At 43.5% G+C, this 18565-nt stretch overlaps 7 protein-coding genes across 7 annotated transcripts; 3 read left to right on the top strand and 4 right to left on the bottom strand.

Moving 5' to 3' along the window:
- Positions 1 to 62: 62 nt before the first annotated feature.
- PHALS_10595 (uncharacterized protein) lies at positions 63 to 3578 on the top strand (the record flags this gene model as incomplete). The annotated part of the gene is made up of 1 exon (XM_024726045.1): positions 63 to 3578. The coding sequence occupies one exon, from the start codon at positions 63 to 65 to the stop codon at positions 3576 to 3578; it is 3516 nt and encodes a 1171-aa protein (XP_024576761.1).
- Positions 3579 to 3634: 56 nt separating this feature from the next.
- PHALS_10594 (dna topoisomerase i) lies at positions 3635 to 3948 on the bottom strand (the record flags this gene model as incomplete). Its single annotated transcript, XM_024726044.1, has 2 exons — positions 3635 to 3794; positions 3857 to 3948. 2 exons carry the CDS (start codon positions 3946 to 3948, stop codon positions 3635 to 3637), a joined length of 252 nt encoding a protein of 83 aa, XP_024576760.1.
- Positions 3949 to 4352: 404 nt separating this feature from the next.
- PHALS_10593 (gtp-binding protein yptc4) lies at positions 4353 to 5260 on the bottom strand (the record flags this gene model as incomplete). The annotated part of the gene is made up of 5 exons (XM_024726043.1): positions 4353 to 4442; positions 4501 to 4569; positions 4634 to 4921; positions 4998 to 5137; positions 5215 to 5260. 5 exons carry the CDS (start codon positions 5258 to 5260, stop codon positions 4353 to 4355), a joined length of 633 nt encoding a protein of 210 aa, XP_024576759.1.
- A 407-nt stretch (positions 5261 to 5667) lies between these two features.
- On the top strand, positions 5668 to 10503 carry PHALS_10592 (ulk ulk protein kinase; the record flags this gene model as incomplete). Its single annotated transcript, XM_024726042.1, has 11 exons — positions 5668 to 5793; positions 5854 to 6024; positions 6099 to 6209; positions 6275 to 6334; positions 6395 to 6481; positions 6549 to 6623; positions 6703 to 6812; positions 6875 to 6979; positions 7044 to 10014; positions 10078 to 10157; positions 10215 to 10503. The coding sequence occupies 11 exons, from the start codon at positions 5668 to 5670 to the stop codon at positions 10501 to 10503; spliced, it is 4185 nt and encodes a 1394-aa protein (XP_024576758.1).
- A 103-nt stretch (positions 10504 to 10606) lies between these two features.
- Positions 10607 to 13321, bottom strand: PHALS_10591 (Protein required for meiotic chromosome segregation; the record flags this gene model as incomplete). Its single annotated transcript, XM_024726041.1, has 1 exon — positions 10607 to 13321. The coding sequence occupies one exon, from the start codon at positions 13319 to 13321 to the stop codon at positions 10607 to 10609; it is 2715 nt and encodes a 904-aa protein (XP_024576757.1).
- A 1743-nt stretch (positions 13322 to 15064) lies between these two features.
- PHALS_10590 (uncharacterized protein) lies at positions 15065 to 16586 on the top strand (the record flags this gene model as incomplete). Its single annotated transcript, XM_024726040.1, has 4 exons — positions 15065 to 15226; positions 15307 to 15495; positions 15553 to 15788; positions 15857 to 16586. The coding sequence occupies 4 exons, from the start codon at positions 15065 to 15067 to the stop codon at positions 16584 to 16586; spliced, it is 1317 nt and encodes a 438-aa protein (XP_024576756.1).
- An 85-nt stretch (positions 16587 to 16671) lies between these two features.
- On the bottom strand, positions 16672 to 18522 carry PHALS_10589 (Oxidation resistance protein; the record flags this gene model as incomplete). The annotated part of the gene is made up of 1 exon (XM_024726039.1): positions 16672 to 18522. The coding sequence occupies one exon, from the start codon at positions 18520 to 18522 to the stop codon at positions 16672 to 16674; it is 1851 nt and encodes a 616-aa protein (XP_024576755.1).
- Positions 18523 to 18565: the final 43 nt, after the last annotated feature.

Here is an 18565-nt window from a genome sequence, read left to right as displayed (position 1 = left end):
AAAAAGTCTTTTGTAAATCGTACCTTCAAGACACCTTGTACAACAAATTGGTACCACAGTTCATGGAGCGCGAGGACGCAGCCACTGTTCTGAGCGTCATCGAAGAGGGCGATGAGCCGGAAATGAATGCTGAAGCATTTGCAGACATGGCTATGAGTGGTTTGGACATGAATTCTGAGATTCATTCAGTGTTGATTGATAAAAACAATGCAGCGGCTATAGCCATTCCTCAGACCAAATTGAGCGCTTACGAGAAGCTCCGGAACGGAGCAGTGCATTATTCCAGACGAGAAGACAAGATGCGTGTGTTACAGGAGCATCCAGTGGTGGCCTCCGTGTCGTTAGATGGGAGAACAGTAGGCTGCAAATGTGGTCGAAGTGTACGACTGAACCCACCGTGGTACATTCTCAAGTTCGAGCAGCACGTGGCTAGTCGCAATTGCACGTTTTTGAGACAAAAGCATTCTAGGAAAAGAAAAAAAACAGAGGAGAATAGCGAGTCAAATGAATCTTTAAAGTTAGACGATGAAGCTGAAGACTACTCGCTGCAGACAGTTGACAAAATACTCCGTCGAGAGTTTGGAGTTATGTTGAATGGCGAGCTTGTAATAAAACCACCTACTTCTGAGTATTCTGATCATCGAATTCGAATGTATAAAGGTGCAGTAGCACTGAGTGAGAATTCGCACTGTAAGCGCATGACACCGGATGGAAAGTTTGTCGAGTGTAAGTGTTCTCGGGTTGTGTTGCTCGCCGCACCGTGGCAAATTGGACAATTTTTAGTGCATATTGCAGAAAAGCAGAAGCCCAAGAAACGAGCAAAAGCTGCTTCTGCAAGCGGATGGCGAAAGAAAAAAATTGTCAAGACAGTCGTTTCAAGTGGTGGTCCCATTAAACCACCCACATCTACTAGTACATTATTACAAACTTACACGAGCAAAAAGAGTTTTCCACGCGAAATTCGATGGGATGTCGCTCGAGCACGTGGATTGCTCCCATGTCCAGGATTGCGAGATGAGCGTATGAACTCGTTTGTGACTTCAGCGGTTCAATTGACAGGAGGTGGTCGACATCGACAGAAGATTGCGCGCGAAATTTTCCCACACCTGTTTTCAGATACTTTGACATACGGTCACGCTGACGATGGCGGTGAGCACAACCATTTTGACAGTCAAAACATCGTCATCATCAAGCGGTATTCAAACTTTCAGCAACAGCTTCTTGAAGCGGAAAAACTACTTCTGCACGACGTCATTGAGGGTGAAGCTTTGTGGTTTGTTGACAAGGATGGCAATTCGGTTCGTAGTCTGGACTGTCTTGGGGTGGTTGACACAAGCAGCGCGGAAGTCCGTTGTGCCTCTTGTACAGCTCTTCGGAGTAATGCAGCTTTGAGAACAGCAGCAGCTTCTCAGCATAAAGTGGCAACACGAATGGGACGGCCACGCAATCCGATCAACAGAAAATTTTGTTCTGGACGGGTGTGTGCATTGCTTGAAGCTGAGTTTGACATGCAAGAACCGTATGCGAAAGTATTGCGTGATTTAGCACTTGCTGATATTCCCATCGCTTCGAATATTTGGATGGAAATGGCATCGCTGGGCCTTTCTGGTGAGTTTGATTCGCATGTAGTGCTTCTAGGTTTGATTGAGGCCATGGTTCGATTAAAAGACAAGGAGCAACGTGGCGTGGGCTTACAGAATATGACATACAGCGATCATCTCGATACTTTCATGTGTTCACTCACAGATACTTCATCAGAGGCTTGTGAGTTGTTTCAGCGGCATCTGGGTGGACGTAAGCAGAGACAGGTGCTAGCAGGAAATGTGAGACGCACTCAGCAGAAGCAGGAGCACTCGATCACCACGACTGATCGAAACCAACACATTCGTGACTCGCTTAACGATGACAGGTCGAATCTAAGTGCTGATCGCACCTCTAACGACGATCGCTTTGACCATTTGCTGGAATCCTCAATTGTTGGCCTTCACGTGCCTCATTTATCGATTAGTGACATTCAAGACGTCGATCTGGCCACTTTTTCGACAACTTCAAATATCGATTTTCAGTCTAATGATGCCGTAGAAAGCGCAAAAGAAGTATCAACTGCACCATCTGCCGTTAGTGTTCATAATCTTGAATCTGTAGTTGGATCGTTTGAAGTGTCAACAGTTGATTCAACATGCAGCGGGACAGAGAGGCAATCAAATTTTGAGATCGAATCAGGCAATGAAGCTACTTTTAATGAATCTTCATTAGATCGAACAAATGGATGCGAAGAGACTAATGTAGACGCTGAAGAATCATTAGAGTGTGATTCGAATGCAATAGCGTTTCTTTCCGAAATTGAACCATTTGTGGCAGAAAAAGACACAGGTGATAATGACATTGTATTACCGACTGACCATGTCCCTTGTACAGGCCTTCGGGATGACAATGTACAAGCTTATGTCTCGAATGCCGTTCAAATTGTCGGTGGAAGCCGTCCACGCTATGTGATCGCACGCGAATTATTCCCTCGAGTGTTTGGAAACGACGAAAAGGTTCGCATCGTAGACAAACTCACTGACGACCAGCGACTCGTTTTACAGGATGCAGTCTTTAGTGAATGTTTGTGGCGTGTTGACAAGGAAGGGCGGTGTGTTCGTAGTTTGCGGTGCAAGCGCTTTGTGCCAGTAGCTGACAATCAAAACCGTACAAACTCCCAAAGTCGAGGCGTATGTGGTGCCTGTCGAGACTTGCGCACCGTGCCAAACTTTCGTAGTGTGCTCAGTCGCTCGAAAGTGCCAAAGAAATTGGAAAACATCAAATACGTGCCCAGTGTATACACTGAGAGCGATCCATTTTTGCGGAAATTATCAAAGAATTCGGCTTTTCGTGGACTATATCAAACTGTCAAGCATATGGTATCTTCAGGTCCTAATAAACAAGTCGATGTCGATGCCGAACGACGAAAACAAGTTCAGTTCTGGCTACGATTTGCTCGCATGGGTGTTTTTGGACAATTTAAATCACATCCTGTGTTTGAAGGCTTGATGAAGAGTATGGTGGAAATGAAGGACAAGGAACGTCGTGGTGTTGGGAAGCAAAATATGCAGTATTCTCGAGCACTGGACGAGTTCATGCAAAGCATGGCGCAAATATCCACCGAGGCATTTGAACTTTTTGTTGGCCAGTTTTGTGGCCGCACCCTTCGCTCGCAGAAGGTCAAGCGTCGATCAATGGCCCTTACGACTGTAAAATCGACGCGTACTGAAGCTGCATCTACAATAGTTGACGATACAGTCACGCCCAAACCCCAGCCATCATTGCCGACACTTTCATCACATCAACACCAACAGTTTCTCATGCCATCGGATGATTTACTTGGTGGTCGGAGTTTATCATCCGAGGAAAGCCAACGCTTTATGGATCGCATGCTGGACGAAGTGCGATTTTCCGTGAGTCAGGAGATGCAACTTGCTGAAGATGAGGCACATTGTCGCAAAGCTGATGCGTCAACACTTAATGATGATCTTACCAATCGCTTAGGCCCTGAGACGTATTTGAATGACGATGGTGTGCTTATTACAGACATTTAACGATTTCAATCGTCCATATATTGGTATTAATTAATCAGATGTTCCATATGCATTTTTCACAATTTTTCTTGTTTCTCCAGGTGTTTCGAGATAAGTCCCAGCACTTGCGTGAAGTTTATTGTCTTGACATTAAAACACTTCATGATCTCATGATTTGAATGGATCACTCGTCCGTCTTGAGGATCTTGCAGCTTATGCTCCTTGACATAAGCCCAACTGGAGACACACTTAAGCATAAAAGAGTTCACAAAACACAAAAATAGACGAGTACGACGCACAATTCTTTAATTGCAGCAGGGCGAGTAAGCTCGCTCTTACCAAGTAAGTGGCCTAAGGAAGGCGACAGCCTATACAACTGCTTGGCTGCCATAGTAGTCGTTGAATGTTCTATGGCTCTTCAACCGTTCTGTAATAGATGAGTTTTTGAAATTCTAAATGTGAGATTCTCATCATTTTGAGAATACACAAATGAGTCTTAGATTTAAGTTTCAGATGTGTACGAAAAAGGTCAAGCCTATTATCAAATTTAAAGAAGCATTGGTAAACGTCTTGCGGGAGAAACTCGTACATTTTCATTGCTCAGTGAACTTGACTATCAGAAGGTTGACCTATCTAGCAGCAAGATAAACAATAATCGAAAAACCTGCTGACCGAGCATGAGTATCTTTCTTGTATTTTTTAGAACAAAATAACCAAGATGTACGATAATTAAAAAGAATAACAAAGTATACGGTGATAGCTTCATTCTACGTCCTCATTTCTTCAAATACAGCTTTAACAGCAACCTCTGTTAGCAGGAGGATTCGTGTTACCAAAACCGCCAGGGCCTGGCGAGCCCGTCATGCCCACTTTGATGCCATGTGCCTAGAACACGCATTAGATCCTGCTTTCTAGTTGGTGCACTATAAATGATCACACGTACCTCATTGGTCACGTCACAGACGCCCGATTGAATGTTCGAATGAATCTTCGAAGCTGTCTTGACAAATGCCTGCATGTACATCACCTCTAGTAAGAAAACGGAGTGTCTGTTGACCTGTTTCATCAATACTTACATCTTCTACATTTGCAGCAGTTTTGGCAGACGTTTCAAGAAAGATAAGTCCATTCTCTTTGGCAAATTGCTCCCCTTCTTTAAAGCTTACCGCCCGACGGTGCTCCAAGTCGCTCTTGTTTCCAATTAACATGATAGCCATATTTGAATTCGAATTCTGTCGCGCCTCCTCTAACCACCTCGTCAAGTGATTAAAGGTCTCACGTCGGGTGATATCGTAGACTAAAAGAGCACCGGCGGCACCGCGGTAGTATGAACGCGTAATGGAGCGAAATGATTCTTGTCCAGCCTGCAAGATTATATGAATAGCAAAATTATCAGCAAGACCACAAATAAGAGGAATTTCGACACAAAAATATCTTCACCGTGTCCCAAATTTGAAGTTTGATCTGCTTATTTTCAATACTAATCATGCGTGCACCAAACTCAACGCCAATCGTAAGGTCATGCACAGGCTGAAAACGCTTATCCGTGAATTGTAACAGAAGACACGACTTGCCAACGCCTATCGTAAGCGAGTAAAAAAGTCATTAGGCAAATCAGCAACAAATAATTGACCAAAGAGACTGAATAGTGACGTACCAGTGTCACCAATGATAATATACTTGAACAGATACGCGTACGACATAGTTTACTTGCAAAATCTACAAAACGAATATGACTAGTATGAGCTAGAGAGCACGAAAGCGCACTTGTGTGCGGTCTGAAACGTCTACATAGCTCGAAGCGTATGAGACGACCACACGTACGTACCTAGGTTATAACTCGAGTGGAGCCGTGCAAACAGAGATTGAAGCTGGAGATAGATATGCTACGATTCTACGCTCGGCTTGGCGGTACGAAAGTGGGGGGACCTAGATTTTTTATATACCTTCACTCTGTGACCTAAAGAATAAACGACCCGTCAACTTTTGTGCGGACCTTTTTAAAAATCACTTTTATTTTCTACACAAAGTTAGCAAGAACACTAATTAGAGCTTTGCGTCTACCACATCATATTTTGTCCGCGCGCGGTGGGTCGTCTCCGACTACGTCATGGAGAATTACAATATCTACGACGAGATCGGACGCGGCACACACTCATTCGTATATAAAGCGCGACGAAAACGCAGTATTGAGTACGTAGCTGTCAAATCCACGGCTAAAAGCCGCATGAATAAGGTGCGAAACAACTAAACTGACTTGTACTATTGTTACGACTGAAGTACATGATTGCCGTAGATTCTCAACGAGGTTCAGTTTTTACACAAGCTCGATAGCCCACATGTACTGAAATTTTTCGACTGGTACGAATCATCCAACCACATTTGGCTCATTTTCGAGTATTGTATGGGCGGCGATCTGCTCAACCTCATAACGCAGGATAAACAGCAGCCAGAGTCTACCGTACAGGTGCAACAAGGCCATAAATGTATTAGAAATTTGCAAACTATGTTATGATATTAATACTATATCGTATATCGCAGACTTTTGGACTTGAACTTGTGGCTGGATTGCAATATTTGCATTCGAACAGCATTTTGTTTTGTGATTTAAAACCTGCTAATATTCTTATTGATGAATGCGGTTCGCTTAAAGTATGTGGCCATATCTCAAGTGCTGTGAGTGAGTTATTGACCTGATTTCTGGTGATGTTTTGTAGTTGGCAGATTTTGGATTAGCACGTCGTATTCCTGGACTCGATGCAGCACCTGCGCCAACAGTATGCATATTCTAGTATTTCGATGGAATGCTTTATCTTCTATGTTGACACAGGGTGTAGCTTGCTCCAGGTTCGCCGCATTATATGGCACCTGAATTATTCCAGCAACCGGCAATTCACAGCTTTGCATCAGACTTTTGGGCATTGGTCTGTGCACGTTCTTCTTGTTATTTTATGAAAATGTAGAATTAAATACTTGGTACTGTATCGGTAGGGCTGTGTTTTCTATGAACTTAGAACTGGACGACAACCATTTACTCATACTAATTTCTCAGACTTAGCACGAATGGTACGAATGTTGAAGTAAAACAAGAAATTCAAATTTACGAGAATCGTTGTGCACTTACTCCATGATGTATTCGTTATAGATTCAAAAAGAAACTGTGGACTTCTCAGTTGCTGGCTCTGAGCTCTCGCCTACCTTTCGTGACTTACTACAGCGTTTGCTAACCAAAGACCCTTATCAACGGATTACATGGTGCGAATTTGATTTTTGAGCTCAAGCATATTACAAAATCTGATGTGATTAAATGGTTATAGGGACGAGCTGGTTGATCATCCTTTTTGGAGTTCATTACCTCGACTAGAGAAACTTGCAATGCCTAGGCAGATCAAATTTGATTCCAACGCCCCAATGTCGCTCAGGTAATTTCCTTGTCTCATGTGAAAATCGAATCGTACTCAAAAACAGTGGTGGATCTCTGCACAGTGAACAGACTCACATCCATGCTACCTCAAATAATTTCAAGGTTAATTCGAAAAAAATGCGACCTGGTATTAAGGATTACAAAGACAATAACATGGCTGATGAAAATAGAGGTGACCATTCTAGACCGCCACCTGATCCAAAGTCAGATATTTTTTTTCCGGTTGGCATTCCTTCTCAAGATGAGATTAGACCTATCAGCGCACCGACTTCCTACTTAAGCACATTACAGAACAACAGCAAAGATGTTGACGAAAATCACGATGCTATTTTGAACGTCCCCAGTCATTTAAGTAAAATCCGACAGCACTGGAAAGCAATGACCAAGCCGTATTCTGCACCTCCTGCTACCCGAGATACGTCAAACCGGCGACCACAGCTTAATGATTTGTTTGATCGGAGTGGATTGTTTGGTACTGGGTTGCGCAAGATATCTAAGCTTGTCTTTACTGCCGCAGATTGCCGTGTTAAATCAATTATCGGTAACAACGACTTTCAAGTCGAAGACTTGCCTCGCATTCGGGCAGACCTTGTACAGTTTACTCTTTTTACGCCAGAAGACCTACTTTCGTGCTCAACAGAGGCTTTAGAAACCCAGCTTAAGGATATTTACATGAGTCTTAAGTCCTCGCAGGATCTTTCAAAGCTCAGTGTCTTGGCGTACTTATTTACTCTGAGCTGCCATGCCCGGCTTGCTCACGTGATCGTGAATAGCTCCCTACTTAAACTCTTGATTCGTTTGCTGGCACAAGAAGCTCAGTCATCTGTGCCAAACAAGACTACAATTTCAATGCTGTGCCTTGTTCTTGGCATTCTCTTCCGCTTTGCAACTTTTATTGCGCCATCTTCGCTTGATCAATTTCAGCTGCTTGTGACGTCGCTTTCGGAAATCGTTAGCATACCTGATGAAGATCCTGGTTTCGAAATAAGTGCTTCTTCGAAAGAAATGCAGCCTCGCTCGCTAGCACTCGCGTGTCTTGGGGAGTTACTGTTTTACATTTCAACTCAACACGAATGGGAATTACCAATGGAAGGCGTTGAGACTGTCCTCGCTTGCATAGAGGACACCGATGTCGCAGCTCGGTTCTACACTATTAGAACGCTGGGTAACATGTTAATTCATTGTACCGATTCTCTGATTCTGCTTTTGGTGAATGAAAACATTGTGTTGACGTTGATGCGAGGGCTGTTGCAGCTTGCCACCCCGATGTCGAGTGACGACGTTAAAGAGCAAAGGAAAAGGATTGCACTTCAAACAGCAACAACTGAGGCACTTGCGCAAGTGTTGAGGCATCTTCGCTTGCCTTCATCAAATGCTCTGCTCCCATCTCGGCTGAAACGCTCAATTTTATTATTTTTTGCCAAGCCGGATCTTTTACACGCAATATGGCGTGGTGTTCAATGTACTCAAGAATTTGCAGAGTTGGCAATCGCATCGCTGAACATCATCAACGCATTTTTGGATTTGAAACTGAGTACTAACAGCGATGCAGAGTCTGCTGCGATCAAGGCAAGCCGATCATTGCTACTGGACCGGATTGTAGTCTTCCCAACAATGTTGAAAATTCTGGAATTGGGCACTTCGCTTGATAATGAGAGTCTGACTATCATGAAAGCAAAGGTTTTGATTCTGCTTCACCTGGGAGTGCACTCAAATAGGAGTCTATTACACTTGTTTGTACAGCAAAAGTTATTGGATATTGTGGAGAGCATTGTCAACCCGATTGAACACGAGCTCCGCGCTGATAAAAACGATATTGACTCACAATCACCAGAGTCTAAATTATCAGCAAGTAAACAGTATCTCGCGCAGTGTGCTTTGAATGTGTGCAAGCTGTCCATTCGAATGGCTTTAAAACTTGGAGCCGTTTGTTTTTCTATGCACAGCAGCATCAAGGAAGATCAAGTAGGAAGCTCAAATAATGGTGAGCATCGATCATATACCGTATCACCAATACCGTTCGAGCTATTTAGTGATCTGCTGCGCAATCCAAATTGTCGCCAACAATTGCTTACCTATTTTGTGGCAAATGACAGCAAGCAATACACCTTCTTCTTACGGTTAATGACAGAGCTACTCATGTCATTCTCTGATGAGACCATAGTCATTCCGTGGAAGACTGAAACAACAAGAACAATAGCACAACATGTATCAGAAATATTGTTAGCTCTATTCAAACATGGAGGAAAGGAAGCAAATGACATCGTCTTTGTGGAGCAGCAAGTGCTATTCGGTCACTTACTACCAGCAGTAGTAAAGCATATCAATGGAACATCGGCAGGTACTCGTGAAAATGTGTCGTCGAACTGCCTTTGTATTCTTCACGTTGTCTTACTGGAGTTCGACTATCAGAGTGGCAATCATGACAAGAAGTCGCGCGATGTTTTTACTCAATCAATACTCATTCCTCACATCAATGCGTTGTTTGCAAATCGGCACGGTCTGGTCGAAAGAATTTGGACACTAGTAAGTCAACTTCTTCATGGTTTACTTTCTACGGACCCTACTCTTCTCCAGCAAGTGGAATCTGTCAATTTGGTACCAACGATCGTGAATCTGCTACGAGTTCCTGACGAGTTTCATTCGCTGCCTTTGCATGCTACCCAGCTTGTTCATATGCTCCTCGATTCCAGTCACGTAAACATAGAATTATTGCACAAGTCTGGACTTGCCAAGAGTGTTATTGCCGGCTTGACTTTTGCATTTAAACGCGAACTGCTGGATGAAAGTCTGCTAGATTTAGTAGTCATTCTATTGACTCTGCTTCACCAGCAGCACGAAAACATGCAGCAATTAGAGCCCTCAACAACTCTATTTGAATTTGATGAAATTTTGTCTTGTGGGCAATTACTGCTACAGTTCTGTGCATGGAGCGGCAAACACATGTCATGTGAAAATAAATCAGATGAGAATCGCCGAAGGAGAGATGAGCTTGCAGATGTAACTTCTCGCTGTCTCTTATTACTCTCTCAGGTAAATTACCCGAAAAATTAGCATTGATACCTCAATGTTCACACCTTTGTTGATTTGCCTTAGATATCTGGTGAGCAGCTGAACGAAATCTTCTTTCGTCAAAATGAAGCATTTGTATCGAACGCGGATGATTTCGTATCAACGTAAGTTGTTTAGGTAGTTAATTGCGATAAAAACCTGACGCATTTTGATTTTTATAGATCGCTTACGAATTGCTTACAAGGCAACATGAATGGCGTCGTCTTGCTGCGCGTACTACTTACATTGAAAAACTGCCTTAGCTATAATACATCGTCCCACTTGAGTCGGTGGGTATTGCAAAAAGGTCGTATTTCCAGCATGATCGAGACTCTGGTCCCTGATATGCAAACTATTCAATTAGATGAAGCTCAGAACGAAATGGAACCAGAATTTCTGTCGGTAAAGGAGAAGATATTAAATGCTGCAACAGCAATAACACATCTGTGCCGCTCCTCAGACTCAAGATGATTTGCAATGCATCCACTTTAAAACAAAATGAGAGTCTTCTTCGGAATCCTTTATTGTGCAACAAAATTGTGGTACTCTGCTGTGCCTATGAACGAATGTTGACTTACGCAAAGTGCTGCTTCGATTCTTCCCATTCTTGGTTTGGATAAATCTGAAGATCTAAACTTTCAGCAACCTCATTAAGTGTTGAGTCGTCGCCCTCAAACAGTCCCTTGAAAACAACATTGACTATATGCTCATAGCGCTCTTGAATCAATTTGATCTCGTGAGGTGTGTTCGGTACCACACGTTCGACAAGAATTGCTAATACCAAGCACACCTGGCATGCCACCACGAACCCTAGAGCTCTAGCAGTTCCACTTTGGTCCTCAAACAAGTCAGACGTCCATAAAATCAAAGCCGTGTTTGTGCCGAGCGCGATGTACGTCATGAATCGAAGGATATAAAACCATACACCAATGTCTTTTGCCGGATGTGGAAAAGGGCGGCGATGCACAAAGCAGAGTTTCACGGCATCAATATGAACTTCTAACACGTTGTTTGCCAGCGCAAGTAGAGGTGTTAGAGGGAATGCCACAACGAACAGATTGATAAATCCATATTGGATGACCATCTCGTTATAATCTTCAAATGCCTCGTTGCTTTCGTAAGGGACAAGCTTTGCCTGCTCCTCAATGTAATTGTGACCAGTCTTTTCCCCTATGATGGCTGCTTTGCGCTCAGCAAAAAGCTGATAACGGTATTTAAGGTACGGCACAGCCACTTCCGTAACATTTCCCACAACGATACGAATGATAAAGAGAGTCAATAATTGGTCGCGTAGCTCTTGCATGCAGTCATCTTCGTACAAACAAGAACCTTCGGCCAAGCGCTTGACAAATGCAATGTAAAAGAAAGAGGCAAATGAGTTACAAAATTGAAAGAGGAAAACCTTGATGACCAGATAATTTTCATATTCGGCGTCTGTCCGATGGTTTTCATAATCATTCAGTTTGCGAGCCACATTACGATACACCGTATTAAGGACCAAAATTTGGATCGCGTTTACTACAGTCACAGCGAAAGTCAGTGGCGTTTGGTACTCGGCGCTAATGTGACTGTTTTTAAGGTTGTCCTTGTCATTGATCCAGTTCTTTAAAAGAAACAGACCGAAAAGAGCCACTATGACGATTCCAACCATCAATGTCACAACCACGACGGACACGAGGAACGCACGACGACGCTTCAACTTGCTTTCAAATGTCACTTCTTCACTATCTGTGACAGGATGATAGCTTTTCGTGCCGCGAAATTGAGGCCGGTAACGAAATGATTGGTGTAAACCACTAAGTCCCCATAACGAATCCAAAAGACCATTTTTACGCTTCCACAATTCAGAAAACAGTGATGACCAGAGCACGACAAAGACTGCAAAAGCGATCAGAATATAGCCTTGTTGATTAGTACCCGTTGCGGCTTGACGTGCTTCAATATAGACAAACGTGATGAGACCCGCTACTGCGGGAAAGACGAGCATTTTTGTATAAAATTCAAGCCATGCAAAATACAACGCGATTTTTTCTCCAAAGTAGTAGCGAATTTTGTGCAGTGGTTGATATAACATGGTCCAGTGTAAAGCCCACGAATGTCGTAGATCAAGCAAAGCTTGTGGATCATGTAGTGCAAACATTTGACCGACCAAATACCCAGCTGATTCTAAAGCGTCCGCATTAATATGGCGCTCTACAATCCCTTCTGCAAGCCGAATACGATCCTTTTGCGAAAACAGCGTCTCTTCTTTCTTCTCCTCCCACTTGATCGGATACTGTCGATAGTATGGCTGATATTTATCTTCGTGACGATACTCTGCAAAGGGTGCAAAATACGTCAAAGGATCGTAAGGTAAACCAAAAATTGATGTGACAAAGCGAGTCCAATGACTTCCTTGAAGACGTCGAAAAGTGTCATCATGGACAAATAGACCGTCCGCTTCTTCCGTATGTCCGTACAGATCGAGTGCCTTGCGTAATTCCGGATGAAATTCTTGTCCACGCGACACAAGTAAAGGGTCCATCTCAGGAGCCTCGGCTTCTTCATTTGCACACCCACGTGTGTTTTGCAAATGATCCATCGACTTCTGCCACTCCTGATCTCCAATTTCATGTCGTAATTTAGATAATTTGTTTTGATGGAGTGTTTCGTCAAACGGTTTGTTGCTCACTTGAAGTCGATAGTTTGCCCGATCGGCTTCAATTCTAAGATCGTTATTATCCGCTTTAATCGTCATGATAATTTCGTCTGCATCACAACTTAGAAACATACGCGTTGTGAGACCACACGCCAACTGTATACGACGAGCGATCGCTGTGGCTACGAGCTCACAGAATCGAGTCTCGGTTGTTGCATCAGAATTACCAATAAATTGCACATATTCATGCTCAAGTAGCTGTTGCTGTCGCATAAGACGACGTTGTTCACCTTGTTCACTGTGGTCGTGACTTGTGTCCATGGCTACGTCTCGACCACGCTCGTCGAGAAAACAGCGCGACGTGCGTAAAACGCGCTGAAAAGGGTCAATCACAACTTTGTTCAAGCGCTGGCTACGCGTTGTGTCTTTGCCTAACAATAATTGCACGAAGCTATTCATGGTAAAATCATCAGGTTTCTTCATCTCGCCACCCTCGCGCCGCGGAAAGACCATAACTAAATCGTGGTCGTATAACATCTTGTCGTTATTCGCGGGAAAATGCACGGACGACGATGCACTTTGCATTGAGCTAAATTCCATTTCCACACACGAGTGTGGCGATGCTAGCGAATCGTAGCGACCTGGTGACATCGTACGAATGATGGATGCAAAGCAAGGTTTACCACGATTGAGTAGTTTTTGTTTGCGATATAGTGGTGTAGTCTCACAACTGTAAGGACAAGTTCAGGAATTGAGCAGACATATTGTATTCCGGCTATCAAACATAGACATGACTATTGTGCATTTGTATTTTTCAAATCGAAAGTCTGTAACAAGCCTTAGATAATTCAAGGATCAAATTTATCATTAGTATACTTGATACCTGTCTTTTATTCCAAATTGATACCAACTATAGACACTTCTGACTCTTATAGCACTACACAAGGTTTGTTTCCTGTAAAAAAACGGTGTATTTTGTATCAACTTTAGCTAGACTTAATAGAGGCACGCGGCTACGCCTTATAACCTAGTCAGCCTGAAACCTTAAAGCGTCCTCAAACGCCTCACTTAGGATACACATACCAGGGTGCGTTTAGCCAATGTTATCGCAGCTGCTAATAATGTGGCGATAGTTTGACTGCAGTTGAAGTTGTTGCCACTTCAGATCAGTGCATTCAAGAAGCTCAGACACGCTGTAGTACAGTTCTCAATCTAACCAAGGACTTCTTTTTTGGACACCTCTTAAAAAATATCGAAAGTACTATTCAACAAATTCTCTCTTATGTCGTCTGAAACACTAAGAGTGGTGCTTGGGCTTGATGCATTGTGTCGATGCCTTTTTATTGTCAGCCTTACATTATTAACGTCAGTAAGAGAACTCTTACTCTACAGCAAACCAGTCTTATCAATCACCGACAAAAAAAATTCCCCCGTAGAAACAGCTTGTGATCTGACCTGAATCTTTTGGTAGTAAACAGCAATTGTGGGGAGGCTAAGAAGGATTGGACATGTCGCCGTCAGAGTGTTGAAGGATTTCTTCATTTGATTGGCGAGTGCAGATGTTTGCGAAATAGTACAGTGCTGTTATTATCAGAAAATTTGAGCAAGTTCTGGAAGAGCTAATTGAAACTTTTGCAAATTCGGAAGGTAAAGAGTCATCCTTGATAACACTGAGTGCAATGAATCTTGCGCTATTTTGCGACGCTGTGAATCAATGGCCGAGGTTTAACGCAAGGTGTTTGGCACGACAGGCTATATGGTGTCGATACGACAGCACGAGACAGTCATTTATAAAAGCATTTGATCGTGTTATCTGTGATCCCGAGCCAAATGACTCGCAAAACAATGCAAGGTCGTATATGACAAGTAAATCTTGTCTCGATGCGATAATCGTAATTGCCCCAGCATTGCATCGCAAAAAAACATTTTCCATACCTCAATACTTTAAAAACTGCAGTCGTTCCAGCAGAACCTTCAAGACGTTCACAAATTCAATGAGAACCTTTAAACATCGTGATATCCTTCAATACCAACCGAAATGTATACAATGAACAAATAAACATTGATACCTTCGGTTGAAGAGCAATGAGCTACTCTCGCATTTTTTCCATCAATATGTTCGAGCTAAATCAAAGACAGGACAATGATTACAACAAGTCCTGCGGCACTGCGTAAGGTCTTCTCCACGAGTTTATAGATCACTGAGATCAAAGGAATGCCTTAGTCAGACTTGTGAAGATTAGAAACATGGAAATAGGATAAGCAAGAAAAAACCGAAGCAGAAACGAATACCGAATTCGCTTTGAACATCTATTTTCGACCGGATGATGGAGTGGAAAGCTAAATCTCTTTGATTCTCCGTATGCCCATAGCTTTGACGTCTCTATCGTTTTCATGGCAAATGCGACAGAGATGGACGGGCAATTTTCAAAAACGCCGATTTTGAATCCCCAGAAGAGTAAGGATGGTCTCTGCAGCGAAACTCGTCGACACAAACATTGCAACAATCGCATCGCTTACGCCAATACATGGGCTGAAGATGTACAGAATTACCACGTACGTTTTACCCTTTTGAATTCAAACTTTTGGTCATTTGTCACCTTGAAGCGGGCTAAGCTACCTTTGTGCTAGTATAGACAGCGAAATCCGTTTTGCCGTGGAAACCGCAACAGAACCAGGTCGTAAAGTACGTGACTCGTTACGATAAATCACGTGAGGAACGAGAGTACGACGTAGTGCTCGGTCGCTACCGTAATGGTGATAAGGAGATTGGTCAGCAGCAGCGTGAGAGTTTGGAACGGATGCATAATCTCGAAAAAGGACGGGTGTGTATATTCGCTGAAACGATTTGTACTCTCATTTGTAATCCCGTACATCTTCAGGCTAAGCAGCTTCGAACAATGCAGCGCTTTAATGTGATCAGTAACGAACCCATCGTTCCTGAAACAAAAGATAGCACGAACAAGCAATTGATCGCACAGCCGTACCGGACAAAACACGAAAGTGAGTACAACATCGTTACTAATATATCTCGCGACGGTGTTAGCGTGCCTTCTGCTTCTGACAATGCTCACACGTCTTCACAACCTCAACGAGAATATAACATTGTCACAAACAAGTACACACTTTGAATACTGGCGTTGATTAGTTTGTTTAAGCTTATTGTTGAATTTTGCTTGTGGATAGGTATCATGCTTTTCATGACGTCAAAGTAGAGCAAGAATCAGCAGAGGCTAAGCGGTTAGCAGTTCAAAAGTATTTTCAGACACGGACTTTTGATCCTGTTCAAATCACACTTGTAGACAAAGATCGGGAAAAGGAATTTTTGCTTAACCGATATGCACAGCAACAAAAACACGGTAAAGATCGGAATTCACTGCTTCCACCTCGAGAGCAAAGCTCGGAAGGTCATTTGTACAACATTCTCAATCAACACGTGATTGATGCGGAGAGGCTGGCTACTAGGGATAAACATGAGCGGCGTCCTCTCAATAGAATAAAAAAGACTGCGGTTGAAGAAAGAATGCGCGAGACCGGCTTAAGTCAACAAGCTCGGGACACAGATCTGTGTTTAAATCGCTTTTCTCATGATCGCTATGTAGAAAACTCGATACACGGATTTGATGTTATATCTAATAAGCCATATGCCGGTCGATCCGCCAAGCCGCTCGTAAATCCAAGATCGCATACAGCGCTGACGGCCTCGCAAACGATCGAAAGTGGTCTTTCAGTAAGTAATCGAGTCGCGCCGTCGCAACGACCGTTATCAAATTTGCAAGCCGATCAATTCGACACGGGAAAAGCTAATATACGAATCAACGATCCGGCTCTCGACTCACATCAAATGTCTGCTAGCCACCCTTTACGACCGACTCCTGGAGCATTCGTTCGAACATGTGGGTTTGAAAAGGAGTGATAGCTCAGAATAAATATTGAATTCATTACGATTTTGAACCATATTACCTTTGAAGCTTGTCTTAGACTGTGATGTGTGCTGCCTATCACAATTTGAGCCCATAGAAGCTCCAGACCTCGACGGTGTCACAGCGGAAGCTTTGATGATCGACTAGCGGAGGCGAATTGAATGTTGTACAAGCATGCGTGAATCCGCGTCTGTCATCCAGCTGAAGGCATAAGGCAATACCTTTATTGCCACCACCGATAAATATAGCGTCAGGCTGGGTATACATGAATGAACTGTCAATTCCTGACCACGAATACGTGGTCATTTGCGAGCTCAGTGAAAATACGAATGTCCGGCCGTTACCAAAAAAGGATTTCGAACGCTTCCATGACGCCGAACAAAAAGCGCCAAAGACGTTATCATCTTCGTCTTGGACACATAAAATTGTGGGCCCTTTATTCTGGAGTCGATCGAAGAAACTCAAGAAGTTCCATCCATGTACACGAGTGGAATAGACAAGCTCCATTTTACTGCAATTGAGGTAGTGTGGCAAATTTTTTTGCAAGAATCGCATGTGTTTTTCGGTCAAAAACGCAGATTGGTGGCCAGCTAGAGATCGTCCTCCATAGAAGCCTTTACTACCTCCAGCCCATAGTTTAAACTGATCCAATGCACCGATCTTTGCTGCAAATATTCGTAGCTCCCTGGCTCGATCTTCAACAGGAGCTATAACGTTCTTCGTTAACACAGAAGTTGTGGGAGGCTCGATGAAGCTTTGCGATACGAGTGCTTCAGGCAAAATCACTTGTTTCGGTGTTTGATTCGAAGCTCTCCTCTTGTACTCTGCTGTGTGTGGAAACATAGCACTTGCAATAGATTCGGACGAGAGCTTTTTTTTCTTTGTATGGAAAACTGATGACAAATATTTGCGATACGCTACTGGTCGACGAAAACGTAGCAAAACAGGTGCTTGCAACTCGGCAATGGCATCAATTACTTCATCTGAAGTAAGGCGCGACATCGATGCACAGCCATTGACAGCCATGATGACGTCGCCAACGTGTATTGTGGGTGCATAACTTTTGGGATCGTACACTTCCACGGATCCATATATTCGTGTAGACGGCGCCAACGCTAAATCTATTGGGCTCACATCAAACGTTACATCAAACTCTCCCTGCTCAGATAATATGGGGTCCGCTACGATCTTGTCGTCTAAATTACACACAAAATTGTCGCTTTCCGGAGTCTCTGCAAGTTTTGTCTTCCCAGCTGAAGATGCTGTATAATTGTTTTCGACATCCATGCTCACCAGCGCTTGCGCCAGCAGTCGAAACTTTTCGCTCGTCGCAGCTACAGCATTTAGCGCCAAATCATGCTCTAATGAACGTTTCCACTGCATCGATGACGCCCTAGCCACTACTTTAATAATAAAACTATCAGGATCATACTCCACTGACGATGGATACATGGCCGTTGACATAGTCTGCGAATCCAGCGATCCATATACTTCTGGGTTTCGCAATGTCATGCTAATTGGACACGAACATTTTTGTAAGTACGCGGCAAGATGCGCGCGTGGCAGATGCGCTTTGCGGCAGCTAAAGTTCACGGCAATTAGCACGTCACCTTTGACGATATCCGTCTTGTTCTCTCCGTCCTTTAGTGTAAGACATTCATCAGTTTTCTCGATATCCTGGACAGAACTCACTTCCCACGATCCATATAACTGTGAGCTAGGTACAAGCCCAACACCGAGTGGCTTGCGATGGAAATATACATTATACTCGCCCTCAAACGTCTTAGGTACGTACGTAGGCTCAATTTCGGTACTTCCTTTGTCCCAGCTACGCACGCATTTCGATTCGTTGTTTTGCGCTTTACGTCGTGGCATGAGTTGCCGCTGTTCATCGAAGATTGCGCGCACGAGGCCACGCACGCTAAACATTGACAATATTTTTTCGTGTCACGATACCGCTGCTTGTCCGTGG

Source organism: Plasmopara halstedii, assembly GCF_900000015.1.
Source record: "Plasmopara halstedii genome assembly, contig: Scaffold_484, whole genome shotgun sequence".
Lineage (NCBI taxonomy): Eukaryota > Oomycota > Peronosporomycetes > Peronosporales > Peronosporaceae > Plasmopara > Plasmopara halstedii.
Note: the sequence above shows the minus strand (reverse complement) of the source record. Positions and strands in the feature narration are given on the sequence as shown.